This window comes from Aethalodelphis obliquidens, unplaced genomic scaffold (assembly GCF_003676395.1).
Source record: "Aethalodelphis obliquidens isolate GAN/ISIS:26980383/991018 unplaced genomic scaffold, ASM367639v1 scaffold4, whole genome shotgun sequence".
In the NCBI taxonomy this organism is placed as follows: domain Eukaryota; kingdom Metazoa; phylum Chordata; class Mammalia; order Artiodactyla; family Delphinidae; genus Aethalodelphis; species Aethalodelphis obliquidens.
The window spans coordinates 37,701,947-37,727,434 of record NW_020837948.1 but is presented as its reverse complement, the minus strand read 5'-3'; the positions used below and the strand labels follow the sequence as shown (position 1 = coordinate 37,727,434).

Sequence of the window (25,488 nt, the reverse complement as noted above, 5' to 3'; positions counted from 1 at the left end):
AATTAATTAAATGATACCTGAGTGAAGTGAAATCCACAGCAGCTGAGAAAATTCATCGCCTTTAAATGAATTTATAGACTATCTCTAGACTATCTACATTCTACAGTTAACTCAAAAGAGTAAAGAGGTAGGAATTAATAAACTGTGTTTTTATTAGTAATTAAATTTCTTTTTAAGAATACTTTTTTCCCTAGAAAAAACCTAGTTGAAATTAGATTCTGGTCCTAATTATATCACCTGCTGAATTGTGTGATCTTGGGCAAAACTCCAGACCTGGAACTAGCATAAGAGTGAGCGCCTTGTTGTTAAAGTTCATGCCCTATGCGCCTCCTTGGCCATTACCCCAGTCCCAGCCCTACAAAGCTGTTCACCTGAGTCCATTTTTTTCTTCTGTAAAAATGGAAGTATTAACTATTAAGATTTCCTAAATACAGCATTTTTAAAAGGATCAATTAGAATGATGCATATGAAAGTACTTTGATATACAAACGAAACACAAATATACATTATTATGGTTATCACTTGATTGTAAGTGATTTTTAAATAAAAACTAGTGTTGCATTTCTTCACCATTTGGCCAAAATATTTATATATAAACATCTATAAGCAAGAAATAAAGCAGATAATTATGGTTACTGTAAAAATTTGCTTAACGTCAACTGCTGTATAATTATGGGTGAAGTCCCTATCTTTAAAATTACAGGTAAGGTCTTGATCTTCCTTCCTTTTGTAGAATCAGTAATTGTAGCTGTGTTCTGTGGGTTGGAGTGGAATAGAGCAGGGTGGTCAGAAGTTCAACCTTAACACAAGGGACTCTCCCTTCTACATTTTTCCCCAATCTTTCTCTAAAGACAGCACTCAGACCAGAGCAAAAACTAATTTGCTTTTGAAATATTTTTCAATTGGGGTCTTTCTGTTCTTTCCCATTTAAAGGAATCTGGTATAACCAGAGACAGTGGCAGCAGGAATAAGTACCAAGGAATATGAAATCAAGGTAGATTGGGAGAAAAACAAAAGCTAATTTGCCCAGCTGGGTAAAAAGAGGAATAAAACCTTGGGAGAGGGCTTCCCTGGTGGCACAGTGGTTGAGAGTCTGCCTGCCGATGCAGGGGACACGGGTTCGTGCCCGGGTCCGGGAAGATGGCACATGCTGTGGAGTGGCTAGGCCCGTGAGCCATGGCCGCTGAGCCTGTGCGTCCGGAGCCTGTGCTCCGCAACGGGAGAGGCCCGCGTACCGCAAAAAAAACCTTGGGAGGTAAGGGCGAACACAAAGAAAAATGTCTCCTGGCTATTTGGTCTCTCTTCTTTTAAAGGTTTTTTTACCCCCTCCCCCATTTCCTAATAACAACCTAAACCTGAAATAACATCCAGTTGTATTAGTCGACATGTAATTTCAACGAGATGCTGCTTATTTCTAATCTAGAAAGCAGGTAAAATAGATATTGTGCCTTCTTCACAACATCAAAAATCTAAACTCTAATTATATTAAGGTTTAAAAACTGGTATGTAGTACACAAGTTTTGTCAGAGAGAAAATAAGCTCCTTTACACTAAAAAGTAGAAAATAACTTTAATATAATCCTTTAAATTAACTAAATTTAGCTTTAAAAATAACTCACTGCATTTCCTTTTTCCCTAATTTTATCACAGACAAGCAACAATCAAGAATATGTCTGGGAGCCACTGACAGAGAACATTTATTTAACTTTGGATCTTGAATATAAAAAGATAGAGGAATTCCGCTATCTTCTCATTTAATCCTAGTATATATAATTAAACTCTACTGTATTCATGTCCATGTCCTGTGGTTCTGTACTTTAGGGGTCCCTGTATGAGTTGATAAGAGCTTGAGAAGGATGGAGTAATTCTATTTTATGGTATTTAAGGAAAGCATTAAGCTCTGGTGTATATATATTCCAACCATAAATAAAAGATTCAACTAGACACTATGAATAGTACTTGAGAATTATTGCCTCTCATTCTGCATAATATATCTTATCATTATCCTTCAATAACTGAAAAATATGCAGTGCCTTATCATTTTACAGATGATAATACTGGGGGGCTCATAGATATTGGTAACTGTTTAAGGTCACAAAGCCAAAAATTAGCCAGGATGGAACTAAGCATGCATGTCTTGTGATGCCAACTCCAGTGATCATTCCATGTCATTATAGGCACATGACTTTAGGCTCTTCTTCATGTCTGTGAATGGTTTCAGTTTCTTTAGACATGAGCTCAGTTTCACTTGTTTTCAAAAGCCTAGTGATCACGATCAACTTCTATCTCCTCTTTCTAAAATGGGGGTCCTGGTTGAATTTAAGAAGAAAAGGGACAAGGATAGAAATTTTTTTTTTAACTTTTGTGTAATCATCATGCCTCCTCCAGAAATGTGTCATTAAATTTTTTGTTTTGATGTATAGCTGCACTACATGTAGCAAAGTAATCAGAAGGCTAATAAACAGATATCAATGACTGGTTTATGCTCATTTTATTTTTTTCCTATCCTGTCTAGTAGTCTGGCTTAACAGTGTCCTGGATTTGGTAATCATTAAGTGATTAGTATCATATCATAGCAGTTCAGATTTACAATTTTAAAACCAACTGTAACTTTAAAATCAATCAAATTGCTGCCACTTCTAAGATGAAGAGGAAAACAGAAGTCTGCATTTTACATTGCTTGAGGACATTGAGTTTTACAAGCCTTTAGTCATACTTAGAAGATGAATTGCTAAATTTATGTAACAAATTGGTATACCAACCTCTGAAGATATTACTGAGAATAATTTGGTAAATTGTGGAGATTTTTAAAAATAAAATGCAATTTGAATTTTAATGAAATGCCTTTCACTATTTATTTAAAGGCAGAGATGCTACCTGTGGTTTATCATGATGCACAATTAAGTAATCACTTATTTATAAAAAGCTTTAAAGTTAAAGGAAAAAGTGAAAGCAATCATCCTCAGGTTACCTTTTTAAACTTTTTGTTACCTAAACTTCAGAAGTAGAAAAAAAATTGAAATACAAGAGACAAATAGATGGTTACAAAATTACAAATTTAACACTTCCTGAAAAATACATCACTTACTTTCTCCACTGCTTGATTTGTTCAGGATTTGTATACTCTTTCAGACATTCCGTGATATGGTCTCCAATTTTTATTAAGCACTGTCTAGTATGTTCCAGTTGTTCCCTTTCTGAAAGGCCTTTCTCGGGCCTATCAAGTTGCTTCAAAGCTGCTTTGACAGGCCTCATTCTTTCTTTACACTTTAAAACAGGAAAATTAGAACACAAATACATGTATTAAAACCATGAATTCAACAAAGATCTACTTTTTTCAATCATACTTACTTACCTGAGTAAATATAGCATTGTCTAATGCTAAAACGAGCATTAAATCTCACCTCACAGCTCTTAAACATCAAGCATTTCTCCTTCAGACTTTATTCAGAAAGCAAGGCTTTCCATTATCATTTAAAATCAGTCTTTGCCTAAGTAAAAGCCTTGGATTTTACTTACTTTTTATAAAAATGGTTACTTTTTACACTGTAGAACACCATTCTAAACAGACTTAACGTTAAAAGATAACAAAATATTTCAGAGTATAACAATATTATGTATTGACTATAATATAGAATAAAATGTAAAAAAAGATCTTTATATATTGGCAAAGCTATTTTTATATATAAATACATAAATAATAATCTTTATATAATATATTGGCAAAGCTATTAACATCAATATAGCTAAAAGTATAAACTGTCTATTCTTGGGGCCGAAGTAGCTAATGACGAATTTTGCTTCTATCGTATTTGGGCAGTCAGGGACGTGGGGGTAGTTGATGGAAACCAACCTCTTCCTTGGCCTACAGAGCACTAGCATGCTAGTAAAAGGACAACACACCCAAACTGTACCATTCAGTAAAGTCCAATTTGTGTAATAAAAACTGTTAACCTTATACCAAAACCAGAATTAAAATATTACTAAAAAAGCAAACTGCAGATAAATTTTATTGTATACAAATGCAAAAACAACTTTATAGTAATTATATCCATGAGTAGCAAGTTGAGTTAGTTTGGGGAATGTAAGGATGGATCAACTACAGACAATATATTTAGTTGACCCAATGCCACCATTTATTTACATCACTGCTGTGAAGGGCCTTTCTTATTATCAATTAAGTGTCTATATTATATGTGCAAATTTGTTTATGAGTACTTTATTCTGTTTTATTGACCTATTTCTCCAAATCAGTTGGGAAACTTTCCATTTTGTCAGGAATAATTTAACACTGGAATCATTTATTCTTTAGTTAAAATTAGAACTCAGCCAAGCCTAATGTCTTCTTTAAAAAAGGGAAAATTTAAATTTCCTTTCTAATTTTTAGTGTTACTCATATTTGTTCTCTACATTTTCTGTTTCTTGTTCAATTTTCTAGTTTATATTCTGCTAGAAAATTATTTATTCAACATATGTAGGCTGGATACATACTATATTCTAGGCGTTGTTCTAGACCCAGAAAACAGAGTGGTAAATAAAACAGAAACCCTGCTTTTATGGAACCTGTAGTCTAGTAGGAGAATAGAGCCAATAAGTAAACAAGACATAGTGTTTAAGATGGTGACAACCATGATAAAAAAATAAATAAAGCAAGAAAGAACAGGGAGCTTTCTACCTTACTTAAGCTTTCAGAGAAGGGTGATGCTTGAGCAGGTATCTAAAGAAAATGAAGGAGTAAGCCATTTCAAGCAGAGGGAAGAGCAAGTAAAAATGTCCTATAACTTGTCTGACATGTTCAAGGGAACAGTATGAATTCCAGTGTCGCTGGAACCAAGTGAGTCAGGCAAACAGCAGGAGATGATGGGAGTAAACCATATGCTGTATCTTTTAGACTATTGTTATGAATCTTTTATCCTGAACGAGAGGGAAAGCCATTCAAGGGTTTTAAACAGAAAAGTAACAAGGGGTGACTTTATTATCCCTGTAACAGTTATTGTCAGTCTGGGCTGCTGTGTGGAGTACAAACTGGGGTATGAAAAGGGTATAGGGTGAGATGCGAAGGGTGAAAGCAGTGAGAACAGCTATGAAGCTATTGAAATAATCTAGGAAAGAGATGGCTGTGGCTTGAACCAGTGTGTTAGAGCCAATATGATTTACTCATTGAATGTGAGTGGAGGAAAAAGAGAAGAATTGATGACTAAAATCTATGCTAAGGTCAAGGCCTAAAGATGGGAACTGGAGCAATGATAACTAATGTTTATAAAGCACTTATTAGGTACCAGAGGCTGTGTGTTCATTGCTTTAAATTTGATTCTGACAATAGACCTTTGCAATACCATTCACTCTATTTTATAGAAAAAGAAATTGAAGCTTAGAATGAAATGACATCTGTGAAACCCAGTTTTGACCTCAAACACTTTCTTGACTGCTAAATTATACTGCTATCTAGGAAGACAGATCAATAAGACACAAGAAAATCAAGAGATGCTAAATGAGGCAAAGATGTCAAGGAAAATGAAGACTGGGAAAAGACCAGTGAATTTCTTAATAATCAGAGCTATTCCCGAATACAATAAAATGTATATACCAAGAAATTTTTTTTTTTTGCCGTACGCAGGCATCTCACTGCCGTGGCCTCTCCCGCTGCAGAGCACAGGCTCCGGACGTGCAGGCTCAGCGGCCATGGCCCACGGGCCCAGCTGCTCCGCAGCATGTGGGATCCTCCCAGGCCGGGGCACGAACCCACGTCCCCTGCATTGGCAGGCGGAATCTCAACCACTATGCCACCAGGGAAGCCCCCAAGAAAATCTTAATCATACAAGCTCAGAAAATCTGGAGTCCATGTTTAAAACTATTCCATTATTCCTTTCCATAATACAAGAGATTTTAAATCATTTATGAAGGTTAATGAAGAAGAAATTCATGCACTGGGCACAAAAGAAAACTTTCCATTTCATCGGTTATATGAACAAGTCAGATGGCTAAGGAGGAAATGTGGGCAAAGAAGAGGCAAGAGGTGCAATTTCACTTACCTCAGTAATGGAGCACATAGTGTAGGGGAAGCAGTTCAGAAGAGTTCAGTGTTTTCACCTCAGAAAAGCAAAAGCACACCATCACCCATTCCCACCCAATACAGAGGGGGTAAAAAACAATAGAAAATGGATAGAGAGGCTAGATTAAGATCTAGGCCATAAATAGAAAGGTTAGCCTTAAAAGTTGCTAAGGAATCACAACATGTGAACCTGGAGAAAAGATAAAAATGAAAGTCAAGAGATAAGATATATGTTCATTCAAGTAAGTAAGATGGAAGACAGGAGCTGCAACAGCTTACTTGGGAATGTCCCCAATATTCTCAGAGATTAGAGGGATGTAAACAGCCAAAAGTGAGGAGGACAAGAAAACTGTGGCAGGAACTATGTTATTTAAAGAGCATATCTGGAACTATATTAGGGCATGTAATGGAATCAGTAGGAAATGAATAAATGCGTTCTCAGTCTTAATATCATCTAGTCAGAGTACACAATAGGAGAAAATGGGACATGAAGATGAGCTGGGGATCTAAAAGGTCGTAGTAGGTCGAACACAAATATAATTTTAGAAGGTGAAAATTTCCATCTTTCAAGTATAGCATTTGATTAGTATCAGTGATAAAACTGACTTAAGATTACACCCATAAGATTATTTGCGTTCCTGAATATATACAGCAAATAAACCCTTTGGAGAAAGGCCAAGATAGATTCTCCCTGACTCTGATGAATATAAAAGCATGGTAGCATGTAAAACCAGTAATATTTTAGACCAGTGTTCCTCAAAGTGTGGTCTATGAACCTGTGTTAGTCCAAAGCAGGATAGGTACAGAAATTTTAGAAACCTTTATATCAGTTTGACAGTGCAAATTTATACCTACTGAATCTAGTAATACAACACCAGGGCTTATATTTTATATTCTTTTCTTCCTAATTTCATTTTTATTTTATTTTCTAAAAACACTGGTCTGTAGAAGATTAGAAAAGAAGAGTCCTTCACTGTAGATAAAAAAGCACTGTTATATGGATAATAGGCTCAGGAATTGAAAAGTTTAAAATTCTAAAGTTGGAGGAAAAAAAGTTTATTCCCTAAATATCTCTTCTTAAAATCTTTAATTTATGAAGAAGTTTTTCTAGGTTGATTCTAAATTTAGGATACCTTTCAAAATTTAAATCTATTGCTTTTGTCAGCTTGAACTGCAATGCTATCAAATTCAAACACATTTCTGAAGTTAAAGTTTTAAAAGATGAATATAAATTAAATAAAATGCTATATGAATTATTCCTAATAACCAGAAACTTTACTACTTACTATGCTGAATGTCTTCTGATCTAGCTCTTCAGATTCTTCAGATATGGGAACTGGTTCACCACTTGCAGTGATATGAACTGGAGCATCCGACACTGAAGATTTCTTAGATCTTTCCTTGCTATCAGACTTGGATTCACTCAACTGATGAAAAAAAAACACAACAACAAAGGCAAAAATGATTAACACTTCCAGAAGAATTACGGTCCCATTTTATTCTATAAAGTTTACTCACATTTAACATTCTTATCTATTTGATCTTTCCCCCATTTTATTTGGGGAAACCAAAAATAAAGCTATTCTGTAACATTATTTATTAGGTAAGGCATCAAAAAGGATTCAAACCTGTTCTCCTCTACTAGATACCCATATGCATTTTTAAAGAACTCAGTTATTGAGACTAATTGGGCTGACAGACAATTTATTCTCCTAAACTGTAAATATGCTGTTGTGTCACTTTCTAAGTTTTATATTATGATTTGCATACCTTTTCTTCCTTTATGTCTTTTTCTTTCTGTATAGCTTCTTTTACTTTGTTTTCTCTTTTCTCTTTAAAATCTTTTTCCTTTATATCTTTCTTATCCTCTTTTTCTTTTATCTCCCTTTTAAGTTCTCTTTTATTTTCCTTTTCTTTCGCTTCCCTCTTTTCTTCTGGTTCCTTCTTTATACAAACATCTGGCTCAGGTTTTTCTTCACTGTCTCTTTCTGTTTTAACTTTTTTATTTGGATGTTTCACAGAAGTGATCTCATCCTGAAAAGTGCAAGTATGGCCAATGTATTACTAACCAAATCTTGACAAAGACTAATTTCTTTTCTTTGCATGACTACGTATTGCATGTATGTGGATTCTGAGAGAAGTAACTCAGAATCCCATTAGTAATGATACATGCAATATTTACCTTCCTATAAAAATTAAGGTAAGCCAATCCCATTCAAAATTCATAACAAAATTAAAGGAGACAGAATGTCTTCAAATGGCAAATGTTTGAAAAGGAAGGACCTTTGCTCTATCCCTGTAGTGAAATATAATATTCTATTGGATGGGTAGAAATTCTGTTCTGTAAATGAGACTACATAGCAAACTATAAAAAAGAACTTCAGTATCTAAAAGTAAAATTTCAAGCCTTACTTCAAACTTCAAATGTAAAGCATACTAAAAATATGCCATGTTCCCTTTCTATATAACAGGTTGCTTTTCTAAAACACATTCTTACCTTATCATCATCTTCATCAGACTTTTCTGAGGGCAGGGGAGAAGAATCGCTCTTTACTTCCTCTTTCATTTTTATAGACTTCATTGCTTTATTCTTCTTAGCTCTTACTTTCCTCCTTTTTGAACCTCCCTAAAAATAATTATTTTTATTCTAACCAACCCCACAGATTCCATTAAAAAAAAATCTTAAATACCACATCTATAAAGCTAAAGAACACACACTCCAACTCAATCCTTAATCTGCTGGCACTAAGCTACACCAATCTTAGAAAGTTATTATCAACAAAAGTGATATAACTTAATGAATCAAGTACAAATTAATGTGAATAAATGCTAACCAACTGTAATTATTTCTTAAAAAAAAAAAGAGAGAAATAGGAGGGTTGTTCACCTTCCTAAATTATTATTATCTTCAACTAAATCCAATGTCACCAGAGATAGCCTTAGAAATTTTTTGTTTGTTTGTTTGTTTTGCGGTACGCGGGCCTCTCACTGTTGGGGCCTCTCCCGTTGCGGAGCACAGGCTCCGGACGCACAGGCTCAGCGGCCATGGCTCACGGGCCTAGCCACTCCGCGGCATGTGGGATCTTCCCGGACGGGGGCACAAACCCGTGTCCCCTGCATTGGCAGGTGGACTCTCAACCACTGCACCACCAGGGAAGCCCAGAAATTATTTTTAATAATACACAGGTAGTTATTGACACTGTGGTCACAGGTAAACTTTCAAGGGTTGCTTTAGTTTCCAATCACCTGTTTTAGTGTCTTTTTCCTTCTTTTGTGAAACGCCCTCATAAATAAGCTTGGTGATCTTTAATGCTATTCCTTAAGCTGCCCAATGTCTCCAAATGAAACAATAATGGAAGCCTGTCCTCTCAAAAAGCACTCCACTCTACTCCAAAAGTTGCTCCCACTCTCTTTCTAAATACTAGGAAAATACAGATCCCATTCTGAAAGATAGGACTCACTAGAGGTTTAACATGAATGCTGAGATCATTTAAGGCAAAATATTACCATATTCAAATAAAGCTAAATTACAGATAAACATACTGATGAGCCCATGCTAACCACGGGTGTCTAGGGTGATCAGAAAACTAGATTTATCGTATTCAAAAGTAAATGCTCTTAAGCATATGTTAACTTACTGCACCAGAAAGCCTCTGAGCTTCTTTTCTTGCAAGATCTTTACTAAGTAATTTGATGAGGTAGTCCGCACGTGTCTGTAACTGTTTTGCTTGTGGTTTTTTATCAGGATCATCTGGAAGGATCTGAAAAGCAATTAATTTTTTCATCTTGTCTTTAATAAATAACATGAGAAATAATAATCATTGTTTAAAAAAAGGTTACTCATTTAAAAACTATGTATAATTCACTAACAAGTTACAACTCTTAAAATCTGTAGGAATAAACAGCTTAAAATGCAAAATACATTTTTTATAGCTATGCCACAAAGATTCAATTTATCTGGGAATGAATTCTAAATACATGAGAAAAATATCCCTCTATTCAAAATGAGACTACACAGTATGAGGTTAGAAATTTCTTTCAAATATATAATGGTGTATTGGCATTCAGTGTTATTAAACATCATAGTATTCTTAGATTTCCTTCCTTCTCAACAGTATATTTTAAGTATAAAGTATACAAAAATTCCTAGAATATAAAGTATCATCTATCAGAACTTCTAGGGTAGCGCAGTGGTTAAAAATCCGCCTGCCAGTGCAGGGGACATAGGTTTTCATCCCTGGTCCAGGAAGATCCCACATGCTGCGGAGCAACTAAGCTCGTGCACCGCAACTATTGAGCCTGTGTACCACAACTACTGAAGCCTGTGTGCCTAGAACCCGTGCTCCGCAACAAGAGAATCCACCACAATTAGAAGCCCGCGCACCACAATGAAGAGTAGCCCCCGCTCGCTGCAACTAGAGAAAACCCGTGCGCAGCAACGAAGACCCAACACAGCCAAAAATAAAAAATTAATTTAAAAAAAAAGTATCATTCATGTAGAAGATGACCCAAAGCATGTACTGTGAGGAAACTCTTACAATGAAAACAAACATAAACTAATTTTGTTTTACAGTATCAAATGACAAATATCTGAAGGTTCCCACTTGTCCATGAAGAAGTAAAATATAAAAAGATAAATGATAAGCATAGGGCAATGCTTCCAATGTTTTCCATTCTAGGCAAAGAAATGATTATAATAACTAGTGTGGTGGCATCAAATCACCAAAACACCTAAACACTGTTTGTTATTTTAAAAAAATATATAAACACACACACATAAAAAACAATCCTCTTTTGCTTTTGAATAACATAACTGAATGACAGGTTTACTTTTAACCTGATACTATGAAGAAAAATATACCTATGCCTTAATAACAAAAATGTAATTTCAGAGGTAAAGCAGAATCTAGAGATCATTTAAATTCAATCCCTTCATGAAAACCAGATTCCAAAGAAGCCAAGGTCACACAGCTAACTAGAGCCATGGTTTCCTGACTCCCAGTTGAGCTTATTTCTAACATAATTTGAAAGCAAAAAATTCAATTTAACATCAGCGGTCAACAGAATCAAGAAATATTTAAGTACCTTGTGTGTCAGACTGAGGTCAGGATCCATTTTAATCATTTCCCAGCTTCCATATCCATATTCGTAGATACCAATTAACAAATTGGAATCATCTTCTTTGCCCCAGTCTATATCAAAATGAGCTGCCTTCGTGTGGCATGGGATGATATACCTATCATTAAAGTTAACAGCCACTGTCAAGTTATAATTGCCTTATTAAAAATTAATTTTGAAAAACATATATGAGTCATTACAACTTCTAAATACTATGCTTTATTTTAGTTTTAAAAACATTTTATTCAAATTGGCCAATGGCATAAAAAACATTTTTAACATACATTCATATCCAAATTATTGAATAACAACAAATATTTTACAATGGTAAAGTAAAAAACTCACTGCTTTCTTTCTTCTGGGTCTGAAGGAATGGATTTGTGCAACGGTATTAATTCTTCTTCATGGGAGATGACTAGCTTGGCATTCACTTGTACTCCTGATATTCGGAATGTTGGACCCTTTACTTTTCCAAGTCTACCACCTTATTTGGAAAAGAATATTAAAAAGTATAAAATATATACTACGAAACGCAAAGCAAAATATGTTATTACTTATATAAATAAGTACTATTTACCTATATTTTATTTTATTTATTTATTTTTTGCGGTATGCGGGCCTCTCACTGTTGTGGCCTCTCCCGTTGCGGAGCACAGGCTCCGGACGCGCAGGCTCAGTGGCCATGGCTCATGGGCCTAGCCGCTCCGCAGCATGTGGGATCTTCCCGGACCGGGGCACGAATCCATGTGCCCTGCATCAGCAGGCGGACTCTCAACCACTGTGCCACCAGGGAAGCCCCTACCTATATTTAAAGTATTACTTATTTGTGTTAAGGGGAGGCTTGCTGGCAAACCCTAAATTTCACTCGAGATTTTTCAGTACATACTACTGATTATAATATAGCACATGAAGATTCACAAAAAGCATTTCATGTACTTTAGCAAATGCATAAGATACATCAATCTATTAATATGTCAGCCTTTCTAAATAAGAGTTCCAGAATGATTTTTTTCAGTACATATAATTACTGAATCTTATCTATTTTTATTTAGATAGATGAATTACAAAATAAGTATAAAGTAACTAGGCTAAAACCATTATCACATGTGTATACTTATAATATCTCATCTATACTAAAAATATAGTACAACTGACAATAATTCCTGATGTTACCTCCCAGCCAGAAAATATACCAGGCAGATGGATTCTACTGCCTTCAATGATATAATTCTGCTGCCCATTTTCTCTTACCCAGAAATGGCCTTGCTTTGTTTTATAAAGCATCTTTTAAGACTAATGAATAGGTAACTTAAGATATAATACCTAACTAACTCAATAAAAGCATATTTTGAAACTTCCATTTACCTCTCTTTAAATCACTTTCATTTTAGTATTACCTGTTCGTTCTGTTCCTGAAGAATTGTCCTTTAAAGCTTTAATGCAACCATTATGTACCAATTCTCCTAGTCGTCTTAGGTCTGTCTCTGACTTATCAACTAATTCAGCATCTCGAGCAATTGCATCTAATCTATAATAAAATAATACAATTTTCAGGTAAATATGCAGAATGAAATGGAGCCATTTAAGACAGATATTATAAGAGTAAAGTTCTATAATTTTTTAATTTCTATACACTGAGAAAATATGAATAATAAATGTTCAAAACATCTTTTTCATCATCTAAAATAATTATGTAAGTATTTCATTGTAACTTCATGCAAGTCATCTCAAAATAAACCAGAAAATATCTCTATTTTAAGATGGAGTTTTGGGGAGAAAAATAGAATTAAACCAATCTGAGTCTCTGCCACTCTATAATTAAGATAGTGGTTATAGCGGTTATTGAGAATAACCGTTAAACAAAATTGGTCTTTAAGTCAGAGGCTAGGTTAGCAACTTAGCTTCTCTACAGATGAATCTGCTATTTTATAAGCTTGTGATGAAAAGGTAAGAAAAAGTATTTGAAAAGTAGCTTACAATTATAAAAATGCAAATGTTTTACAGGCCATGTATTTTATAGAAAACTTCATTTGTAGATAAAACTTTAGACACTAGAAAGGATTAAGGATAGTACAAAAAGCTTTCTCACCATGAAAGCTTTCTACAGGTTAACTGAAATTTGCTTTCTACAGGTTAACTTTATAAAAACCTTTTACAGCAAATTTAACAATAGTATAAATAAAGGTGACAGCATGTGATACATTCTATAATTCTACTGAGAATGACAGATGTATTTACCTTTCCAGAGGGCCACCAAATTTCTTGTAACTCTTGATAAACCTAACAGAAAATAATTGTTTGATTTAAATGTGGGCTTCACTATTCGTTAAAAAATAGATATAAATATATAGAAATAATACTTGTTAGTGTAGAAATTCAAGGCACTGTTACTAACAAAAATGAATAAACTATGCTAGAATCAAAACATTAAGATAAACCAAGTAAGACAAGATATATTTTTTAACACCCAGGATGATGTTTAGAAACTAATATAAATAAAACAGAAGCTAAATTTTATTTTAGAAATTATTTTTTCCACAAGACAAAAAAGGTTCAAGGCTACCAGAGGAAGTGTCTCCAGAATTATCAATTACATTACACCTCCTCACATTTCAAGTGTAGATAAAAGTTTACTGAATATAGCTTTAATTCAGATGTATGGTATTATACCAACAATGGAAAAATAAATATTACTTAAGCACAAAGCTACCCAAGTGGTTGATGGATGAGGGAAAATATCCAGGAGAAGTAGAAGTTGAAATGCCTCTTCAACTAGAGACAGAAAGTCCAACAAATCAGGTGGTCATAAAAGTACCCTAAACAAAATCTAACAATATATTTAGTTTTCTGGTAGAAAAAAATGAGGAAGAACTTTATTAGTCAGGTCTATGATTTAAAAGAAAAGAGTTACAGTGGCTTGAAAGAAACAACAAACTCTCAAAATACAACAAAGAACAACCTTTCACAAATTTCATATGCAAAAATATTACATAAACAAAGTAAGCTGCTATCCCATTCCCCTTAAATAAATTTGTATATATGAACAAACATATTTTGAAAGAAAACTACAATTTATCCTGCCTGGCCAATCTTACCTCAACTCCTATTTGGACATATCAGAAACACTTTTAACATGGTGAGTTTCAAAAAACCAATCACCTCTGTGTAAAAAACTAGAAAAATATGGAACTAAATTACTCCCATGTAAAGAGTAATGTTGGGAGTCATAAATACAGTCAGAATTTTTAATAAATAATCTAATGTACTGAAATATACATTCATTATTCAAAAGGGCCACTATTCTGAACCACATTAATAAAACCAAAATAATTTAGCAGTCTAAATAGAGTACCAATAAATAACACAGCAAAGATTAATGCCAAACTCATTTTTTACCCATAGTTATAAAGAACAACCAAAAGCAGAACCACCCAATCCCTACACAATTATCATATATTTGCCTCCTCTAAAACTTTCATCTTAATCTTCAAAATTTATGGAATTTGTTTTAATTTCACCCCCTACTAAAAGCAAGTTGAAGTAAAAATGGTCTTATGTCATCTTACCGCCGAATTTCTGCATCACTAAATCCTTTAATATTTTCCCGAGGGATAGTTCGTGGTCTTCCACGTTTCTTTGGCCTTTTCCGTTCTGAGACTGAATCACTATCAGATCCAGAGTATCTCCTACTTCTACTGCGCCTCCCTTCACTTCCATTGAAACTAATCTGGAATTTGAAAATAAAATTTTGCCCAAGTTTAGGTAAAGCAGGCTTCTATGTTAAGGGCAAAGAAAACATTATAAAAGATTGACAAAATTAACAAATATGTATCAAAAATATTCTATAAACAAAATTAAAAAGCAAACAAAACAGAAAAAATAGCACATTAATGACAAAGAGTTATTAAGAGCCTTAACACTTAAAACATTCTCATAAATCAGGAAAATATCCATTGTCCTTTTGTAAAAATATATGAAAGGTTATTAAAAAGCAATCAAATAACATAAACACAGAATTATACAACCTCATTGGTATATTTCTTAAAATGTGAATTAAAGTTACAATGAAATGTAATTCTTTCTTTAATCCATCAACTTGACCAATACTAACTAAGCAATAATAGCCAATACTGGTACTGGTATAGAATAACAGTCAAACATCTCTGGTGTGTATTTAAACTGGGACAGAGGGCAGTTTGGCAATATTGTATCAAACGTCTTAAAATTTATCATTCTGCTGACCCAGCAACATCCCTATTAGGCATTTTTCTTGATATCAGAAATGTAAATGAACATTGGCCAAGTCATTTTTATCATATAAAAAAAATTGCAAACAATCTAAATGTTCATCAAAAAAATATCAGACAAATAATCTATACAATAGAAAGCTGAGAAGCCATTAAAAATTTTGTAGAATGACTAACATTCATTACATACTGTCAAAAGGAAGAAAGCAAGTCCCAAATTAATGACTCCAATTAAACCTGGCAAATGATATGTATTAAAAAAATACTAGAATTATGTATACTATATACTATAATAATATTATTACTATGATACATCTGAGTGGACAGACACTCTTCCTGCAAGTCTTTGGAGTTCTTCCAAAGCCTCAGTACATATTCTGAATCCCTAATATGCTGAAAACTAATTGAAAGTCAATGATGGTATTTAGTTCTTATTTGTTCTAACCTTCTCCCATCCTTTCACTAGATCTAATATAATGCTGTGCTTCCCTTGCACTATAAAAAGAAACCACTAAGGGGTTTGCAGAAATAAACACAAACAAGAAACTACACAAACAATTACTCTCAGGCCAAACACAAATTACTGGGCTCCATTTCTGCCTGGGATGTAAAAGTTGGTATGCTGCTCCTGCCCTAACAACAAATCTAATCTACAAAATCATAACTTTTTTTTTTGCTGTTCGCGGGCCTCTCACTGTTGGGGCCTCTCCCGTTGCGGAGCACAGGCTCAGCGGCCATGGCTCACGGGCCCAGCCACTCCGCGGCATGTGGGATCTTCCCGAACCGGGGCACGAAGCCGTGTCCCCTGTATCGGCAGGCGGACTCTCAACCACTGCGCCACCAGGGAAGCCCCAAAATCATAACTTTTATTACACACATCAAAATCACAAGGCAATCTAGTAGTCTAAAATATAAGGAAATAAAGCAGATTATAAGAAGAGATGGAACTTGGACACTGGCTCACTTGTGAAGAGCATGAATGGCAGACATCAAGTACCATTCAAGCAGGAAAGAGGAAAGTCAGCTAACATTTGCTAAAGACTGAGTGTGAGCTACCATGAGAGCAGAAGATCCCTGGGAACCAAAGACACAGGGAGAACCTGTACCCACTCTCAGGCGCTTCTCCACAAACCTCCACCAGCTGCTCATGAGACAAACTGGAAACAGGGCTGGAGATTACAGAAACTTTCCTTCACGGTGAAGGCCTAGAGAAAGAGAGTAGTCACCTTTGAGGGGACAGGCAGAAAGCCTGGCCAGACCCTTCTCACCTACTGAACCAAGGACACAGAAGAAGACCTAATATGGTTGTAGGAAAAGAAAACGAAAACAAAAAACTAGCAGGGCAAGGATTAGGGTAGGGTGGGTTCCTCATTTCCCTCAGACTCAAAATTTAAGCAGATACCAAAAAATTCAGTAATCAGGACAAACCATCTTGTAGTGCAACAGTAGTCTAAAAACAGAAGTTAACGCAAAGAGCTCTAACATGAAAGTTTTTCCTTTTGCCACAGGACCCAATATAGCTTGGCATGGCGCTGCTACCATTATTTAAAAATCTACCATTTTGTTCATTTAGGCCATAAAATAAACACCAACAAATTTCTAAAAATTCAAATCACACAAGGTATGCTCTCTGACCATAAAAGAATTAAACTAGAAATCAATAGCAAAGATACTTGACAAATCTCCCAAATATTTGAAAATTAAACAACACACTTCTAAAAAAAACCCTATGGGTCACAGAGGAAGTCACAGAAGATATCGGAAAATATTTTGAAATAAATGAAAATGAGAACACAACAAAAATCAGAATTTAGGAGATTCAGAAAAGGCAGTGCTTAGTGGGAAACTTGCAGCAATAAATGCTAATATTAGAAAAGGAAAGTCTTGATTTAACGATCCAAGCTTACACCTTTAGACACTTAAAGGCCTAGATGGCTTCCCTAACGCTGCCTAACATTTAACAAGAAAATAATAACCTATCCTACACAAACTCTTCCCAAAAATAGAAGAGGAGGGAACACTTTCCAACTCACTTTATGAGACAGGCATTATTAAATCAGATGAAATCATTACTAGGAAAAAAAAAAGCTAAGAATCAATATTTCTCTAAACAAAAAAGACAGTCCAGATGTAAATACTCTTACAATACAGAAATATCTTTTAAATTAAAAAGTCACCTGTTTTGCACAGTTTCTCATTCTGGGGAGCATATAAATTTCTTCAAGTTCCTTTTGTCTTTCTTCCTCTTCTAATCGTCTTCTTTGATCTTCAGGAATGATTTCTTCCCAATTCTTTGAATTTCTTTCAGGTTCCAACTCAATGTCATCCTCATCCATATTTGAAAAGTTGGCAACCTGATAAATTCCAGAATTTTAGCAGAATAAGATTAAAGAAGAACTCATCCTTAAATTATATTTTTCTTTTTTAGCGGGAAGGAAGAGGTACACCAGAATAAGATAATATAACTTAAATAGCCTCAGGATAATGAATATGACTATGGGTTAAACCAAATATGACTGCTAAGTTTATTTCTTCATGAGGTCAAAGTAGATCAAACCAAATGACTTCTAAGATTTCTCTTCCAGGAATGATTCTCTTTTGCCTTGCTTATCAACAAAACTATTACCAATAACAGAACTAGAGGAAGTTAACAGAGTAACAACAAAGTAATTTATAGAGTAATATGCTAAATCACCTTCTGCAGAAATTACCACACCAGTCCATTAACTACAAAGTGCTATAGAACAACCCGAAGTTCTTATTTTTATTGATCATAAACGAAGTACCTAAAGAGCTAATGACAAGACACAAGGAGCTCTGAGACCATAGATAAATTTATTTAGGTTCCCTAAGCCCTAGTTTATTCAACTCTGAAAACAGAGGGCTAGTAAGAGCTCACTAACTTTTGTGAGGATTAAGTAAGATAATGCATTTAAAGAACTGTGCAGAGTCTGGTACACAGAAAGCACTCATTAAAGCTAACTGCCAATACTAGTACATTAAAGCTTACAGATAACGGAAAAGACAAGAAAACTATGCTCATGCTATACAAGGAATGGGGCTGAAAATATAGTGCTTATTCTCTCATGTATGCTATCTAAATGTTAATGACAGCCTTAAAGCCAGCTGTGTATGAGTGGCAACTCACTGGTATATACATAATCTGTATTTATTCAAGTTAACGTATCAGTGACTTTTTCAAATTGCCAATTAGTCAAATTAAAAGCAAATAGTATAACAATGTTTAAAAAAACAAAAGTTCATTAGACAATACCCAGAGTGAGTGCCGGTTCCAGAAAACTTTACCTCTCACCAGGATTACTGAAATAGTCTTCTAACTTTTCTTCCTGCTTCAATTCTTGCCCACTACAGTAAATCCTCTGCACTGCAGCCAGAATGATCCTCTGCACTGCAGGCAGGGTGATCCATTAAAATTGCAAAAGTTTCTATTCACTGCTGTGTCTGTGTGTGGCACATTGCAGGTGCACAATAAATATGTGTGAAATGAATGAATGACATTAATTGACCCTTAAAAACCTCAGGTTGTAGGAAATGGCTAGGAGATAGGGGAAGCTGCTTCTTTATGCTAAACAACTGGCACACACTTTATGAGGCTGGCTGACTTTAGGACTCCTTGCAACCTTTTAGCCCTCACCTAACCAGGGGTATTTGTCAGTGTTACTGCTTACTTTGCTTACTTTGCCTGACTGATTTGAGTCAAACTTGAAAACTTGAGTTTTCTTAGTTGTGATAATGCTTAAACTAATCTGATGTCAAAAACTGCTCCAATAAAGATTAGCTAAAGTCTTCAGTCATGAAAACGTAACTGTTCATAAATGATTTGGTCCCTTTCAAATCAGGTCACTACTGGTTTGTCAGAATAAGAAAGAAAAATTTTTATACACCATAGCAAATTTTAAGACAAAGATGTTTTTAACATTTTTTAGATTATCATGCTGATCCTGCTTAAAGAAAGAAAAGATGAATAAAACACTAAATGACAAAAAAAAATCATCCCTTATCAATTTATATAATTATAAAGAAAAATTAAAAAAGAAAACTACCTTGAACTGAGAAAGTAATTCATCTCCTACAGTTAAAGGTCCTGGTTCATTTTCATGAGTTTCAGCCCTCTTCAAGATTTCATCTATATCCATTTCCTAAAATAAGAAAGAAATCTTTATTTTAAATATGCTTTATGTTTTAAAATAAATATACTTTACATTTATAGCTTAAAAAATGACACATTTTGAGACAAGTTTGTTTTACCTGGGGCTCTTGTTCTTCTCCCTCGGGCTCCTTAAAAAGTTCCTCAGCACCAAACTTTAAAATGGCTGATAACTCTTCTTTATTGAAAGGAGTAGAACTAAAATCAGGACAAACAAAAATACTTAACACTAACAGTCACAAATTTAACATTTACATAGCACTTCTATGAGTTATTGACATAGTCACCTTTACAACAGTTAATATGACATAGATAAGTGAAGCATTACTAGTATACTTATTTTAAAACTAAAGAACTTGAAGCTTAGGGTTTTCCCCCAAGATTACAAAACTAGAGTGGTGAAACCATGTACTGAATGTATGCCATTGACTAGAAATTAGCTCAGTGCTTTAAAAAATAACACTAAATATAGTACTTCAATGACCTGTTTACACTATGTAACATTTCAGAAAAATGAGTATAGTATGATTCTAAAAGGACTTTTTTTTTTAAGTAAAGTAACTACCTTGAGGGAGCAGAACCCGTGTGTAATACTGTCTTCCCAGTTGTGTCCATTCGTTGAATCACAAGATGATCTAAAACCATCTTCTTTTTGGCCCTTTCAAGAATATCCTCTTCAACTGATCCCTTTGTAACTAGACGATAAATGTTCACCTGTAAAGATACACACGATGAAACTTAAAGTGCAGTAAAAAGGATTCGTTTTGCTAATGTTAAATGCCCAAATATCGGTACACAGACTGATGTTCATCTGACGTAAAATTTTCACTGGTCAAAAGCAATATGAAAATTAAAAAATATAAAACTAAGTTTCTTCAGTTTAAAGACTGAGAGTATGTCCTTCCTTCTTACATTTTGGTTAATAGACTTTATTTGCTTCATTTTCTTTTTATAAAGGAATGACAGTAATTTTTAAATTATCTTTTAGCTGGGAAGGAGGGGGAATGGTAATAAACTTATGACAACCTTATACCAGTTCCCTTAATTCTGATTAATGTTTCATCATTCCAATAATCCAAAATTCCACAAATCACCTGCCAAGTTAATGATGAAGCCCTGCCATTAAAAAAAAAGAAAAAGTTTTCCAAAATAGACAAAAATTGATGTGTAGTAATTCTGCCCTACTTCTCAAAGTCAGTGGTTCTATAACAAACAATACCACCATATAGGGATATTATGAAAATTTATGGAAACATTTTTAGTTTTCAGTGATTAGGTGGGCTTACCAGCATTTAGAGCATAGGGACCTGGGATACCAGGCATTCTTCATTAAACTGGACATTTTGGCTCAATGAAAAATTATCCTGTGCCTTTTGAGTCTTCCAAATGATTTTTAAAAACCGTTCTAAATTATCATGAGTCTAAATTATAACTGTTTTAATATAAACATGAAGCGTTTTTACAAAGTTACAATACACACTAATTTTTTCAGGATTGGAACTACTGTATAAATCAGTAGATAACTGGATATTGTATTATTTGCATCTTTATCAAAAGTTATTTTTAAACATTTATAGTATTGGGTCACCAATAAAACTCATCTGTATTAGTAACCTACAACTACTCAGTTTGTAGTTGCTGCATGCAAATATTTAAAAGGAGGTCTTAGACTCCTTTGATCAGATTTAGAACCAACTACTACTAAAATAGCAAGTACATGAAGCACAGGAATCTTATATGTCACTAATAATGAAATAGTAAAGAATTTATCTCATTAACAATAAAAATATATTTCATATATATACCTATGTTTAAAAATTTTTGTTAACACAATGGTAAGAAATCTGTATTGCATTATTTTGTGATCTTATTTAGGTATTCATCCCAGAGTTCTACCACACAGCTTTCTATAGTATCTTGTCTTACTGGTTCTTTTCCTAATATGTATCCTCTATTTTCTATCCTGTATTAGAAAATGTGGTAGCCAAGGTCTTTAAGTAGTATAAGTGGAATGTTTAGTCTAGCCATGTGTTGAGGATTTCAATATAGGAGGTATCTTGTTCAGTGCAATTAATCACTTTTCTCCATCTCATTCATAATACAGGAATATGCTGTCTTTTCACATATACATTAGGCCCAGCTCACCTGTGAGAATATCCTATTTCCTCACTTTCTCATCTTTGACAGTCTATAATTTGTCTTGGCATGTTGTTATCCCTACTTCAAGTTTCCCTCTCTTTTATAAGAATTATATGAGTAAAACATTTTTTTCCTTTTATATTATGGATTTATTTTTCAGTAGAAAATATGAATGTTTAAAAGTAAATAAAACGTGCCTTTTTGTGCTACTTGCTCATATCTCCTACTTTGAAGAAGTCTGAGAACACTACTGTAGATGGAGGTAAATGAATTAAAAGTACAAGGACCAAGACATCAAAAGGATGACAGATGGTTTTTCTCAAGGGCTATTACAACTGTGCCAGACAGTTGTACAAAACTTATGAGAATGGCTTTTTTGCATGGAGAATCTTGTGAGCACATGGATAAAACACAGCCTAACAAAAAGGAAGCAATGTACTAAGCAAAACTCTTTCAATAGTTAAAATAAGTATATGAAGACATTTTAAAGTTTATATACTGAATGAAGAACATTGTATTCTATAGCTGTAAACTGAATTATGATCAAAAGAGAGTGCACGATCTTATTTAGGCATAGTTTTCTCAGTTCTGTCAGAATTTCCAGGTGATTCTGGTAAATCTGAGTTCCTCAGTACGCTATCTATTCAATAGCAATATGACTGTTCCAACAATCTTACCAGAAGGATAAACCAAAATCACTCCTAAACACTGATCATAAAAAAAGATTCTAAAAGAGTAAAATAGGGCTTCCCTGATGGTGCTAGAATCCACCTGCCACCGCAGGGGAAATGGGTTCAATCGCTGGTCCGGGAAGATCCCACATGCCACGGAGCAACTAAGACCGTGCATCATAACTACCGAGCCTGTGCTCTAGAGCCTGCGAGCCACAACTACAGAAGCCCGTGTGCCTAGAGCCTGTGCTCCGCAGCAAGAGAAGCCACCGCAATGAGAAGCCTGCGCACCGCAATGAAGTGTAGCCCCCACTTGCCACAACTAGAGAAAGCCTGTGTGCAGCAACGAAGACCCAACACAGCCAAAAGTAAATAAATAAAATAAATTTATTTTTTAAAAACTTTAAAAAAATAAAAATAAAAGAGTAAAATAAGGAGAATAAAAAAATACCTGTTTCTTTTGCCCAATTCGATGAGCTCTAGCCTGTGCCTGAAGATCATTTTGTGGATTCCAATCAGAATCAAATATAACAACAGTGTCAGCTGAGGCTAAGTTAATTCCTAAACCTCCAGCTCTTGTGGAAAGCAAAAAGCAGAAATCCTGTAAGGAATTACAAATAGGCACAATTTTAAATTTTTCTAAACTGGGACTGTGAATAATCAATGTGAGACTTTTACAATTGAATTTCTGAATTTAAAAAGTATTTTACCAATAAAACTGAAAGGTAGTTTTAAAAATTACTAATAAAATATATAAACATCTAGCAAAACCAATCAACAAGACTCCAAAATACAAATATATATATGGGAATAATAAACAATTCATAAAGAATTCTAAATCAAAGTGGGCTAATTTATTTGGAAGCAAATCTAACTGTCCTATATTGTAATAGTATTGATACAAAAGGGTAAAATTCCTCAGATTTAACACAGAATACTGATTTAAAAAGCTCACTTGCAAATCGAAACTGGCTACCACCAATAAAAAACTACAAGTTATGTATGACTAAAATAATGACTAAAACAATTTATTTACAATTTTGAAAGCATTCATACCTCTGATCCTTCAGCATTAAAATGATCTAGAGCTTGTTTCCTCAGCTCTCCTTTTATTGATCCATCTAATCTCTGGAATAAAACATTAAAATACTGCATTGTAACAGAATCAAAACTTTAAAAAGGAATTAAAATCAATTATGAAATTAAGTATGAAAATGCAGCATCGCTTTTGCTAACACTAGAAGGTACTTATAGGTAGGAAAGCAATGCCCAGGAATTCTGTCTCCAGAATCTGTGCTCTTAACCACTGGAACTACTTTTGCTAAGAGTAAATAATAGCACTGGCTGTCATTTTACCTGAGACCCACCATAAGAATACATTTTACATGTGAATGAAGTATACAGCTATATGCCCAAAGCAAGTTTCATGACACAATGTACTGTGATATACCCTCATTATTTTATGATTAAAAAAAAAAAGTTGGTACAACCCATTAAACTGATTCCCAGATCCATTAATGGGTTACAGCCCACAGTTTAAAAAACAGTCCAGTGTGGTTATGGACCAACACATTGACGTCGCCTGAGAACTTAGAAATGCAAATTACTGAGACCCATTTCAGACCTACTGAATCAAAAACTGTGAGAGAGGGATCCAACAAAAGCCCTCTGTTTTAAAGTATGAGAATCACTGATTTGGGGCACCATGGCTCTAGATGAATAGCCCACATTTGAGTATACTGAGTATTCATGGGTGCCTTGGGCAAGTAATTTGCCTTTTTCTCCTTGTAAGTTTCCTTCTCACTAAATGGACATAGGAAGTAGTGTACTTCCTTCATACAGAGGATTCAGTTAGAGAACATAGTAAAACACTTAGCACAGTGTCTGACATATTAAGTGTTTACTAAATATTACCTAAACAAGAATGTCCAAAATCAAAAAAGTTTTTAAAGTATTATGTTTCTTTTTCACTAAAAATTACAATTAGTAAAACCTTTCACTCTTTCTACTTTTTCCCCTAAATGACTACATGTATCTCAATCAAGTTTATATCACCCAACACCTGCTCTTCATAGCACTTACCAGAGTTGTAACATTACATTTGTAATTACCTACTTAATGGCTATCTCCCACACCAGATTGTAAGCTCCAACAGAGCAGGGATTATGTGTATTGAGGTTCATCATTATAATTCTACTTCTATTTTACTGCCTGTACTAAATATACATCATTTATTAGCTGTATATGCTATGTGTTCGCTATGTTCCAGGTACTGTTCATAAAATTGCTCTAAGGACTAAAGTAAAGTGCTAAGACTGACTCTAATATTAAACACTCATTCATATTAGCTGTAATTATATTGAATGAATTTCAAAATAAATATTGAATAGACGGAATATAAGCCCATTTTGGTCTTTGGTATATTTTCTAAAGTCATGTAAGTTTTACTCAGCAAACTATGCATTAGAATAACTATGAGCTCATAATCTTCAGAATCTGCAACAGTCCTGGCAACATTCACAAGAACTGCTCTCTCTTATCCTTCCTAAGACTAAAGCCTAATACATAAGGCTGCCCCTTAGGATTTGAACACAGGAGAGGAATACAAACTTAAAAGAAAGACTGCTTTGCTATAAGGTCAAGAAGAAAAAAAAAAAGAATGACAAAAATTTTTTTAACAGATCTATTTTCTTAAACAGAGTATGATTTATATAAAATCTATTCTTCATTTACAAAAGAATTTCAAAGGTAATTTTGTAGAACACGCCCAGGAATTAGATGAAATTTAAATCAACCAAAAAGACAAAATGAAATGCTTACTTGAAAGGGGAATTGACGATACTTCAAATATTCTGCAAGTATATCTAACATCCGCACCATTTGAGAAAAAATAAGAACTCTATTGCCTCGCTCTCTTAGGCGAATTAACAGTTTGTCAAGAAGAATTAATTTTCCGCTACTACGGATTAAGTGCTATAAGGAAACAATAAATTACAACTGTTATGACGCGTTAAAAGAACTATATCAAATGAAATAAATGCCCAACAACACCTGTTTCTTTAATTATTTTAAATTGAGATTTTAAATTTTCATA

At 34.2% G+C, this 25,488-nt stretch overlaps 1 protein-coding gene across 8 annotated transcripts in view; it reads right to left on the bottom strand.

The window, feature by feature from the left end:
* The window catches only part of CHD1 (chromodomain helicase DNA binding protein 1), a 75,772-nt gene that overhangs the window by 9,175 nt on the left and 41,109 nt on the right, over positions 1–25,488 (bottom strand). For 2 of the 8 annotated variants that reach the window (XR_003431576.1, XM_027100544.1), the window contains exons 17-32: positions 25,215–25,367; positions 23,451–23,522; positions 22,846–22,995; positions 20,150–20,298; positions 19,686–19,782; positions 19,481–19,576; positions 17,594–17,770; positions 14,736–14,944; positions 13,408–13,449; positions 12,567–12,697; positions 11,515–11,653; positions 11,137–11,287; positions 9,690–9,812; positions 8,549–8,677; positions 7,338–7,478; positions 3,088–3,266 (exon numbers count right to left, since the gene is read on the bottom strand). Coding sequence is in view for 7 of the 8 variants with exons in the window: in XM_027100544.1 (XP_026956345.1) it covers positions 3,088–3,266; positions 7,338–7,478; positions 8,549–8,677; positions 9,690–9,812; positions 11,137–11,287; positions 11,515–11,653; positions 12,567–12,697; positions 13,408–13,449; positions 14,736–14,944; positions 17,594–17,770; positions 19,481–19,576; positions 19,686–19,782; positions 20,150–20,298; positions 22,846–22,995; positions 23,451–23,522; positions 25,215–25,367 (2,138 nt within the window). In the remaining variant the exon portion in view is untranslated. Of the gene's footprint in view, positions 1–1,244; positions 2,309–3,087; positions 3,267–7,337; positions 7,479–7,821; positions 8,086–8,548; positions 8,678–9,689; positions 9,813–11,136; positions 11,288–11,514; positions 11,654–12,566; positions 12,698–13,407; positions 13,450–14,735; positions 14,945–17,593; positions 17,771–19,480; positions 19,577–19,685; positions 19,783–20,149; positions 20,299–22,845; positions 22,996–23,450; positions 23,523–25,214; positions 25,368–25,488 lie in introns of those variants that run through there. The other 6 variants (XM_027100543.1, XM_027100541.1, XM_027100542.1 and 3 more) reach the window with 6 other exon arrangements.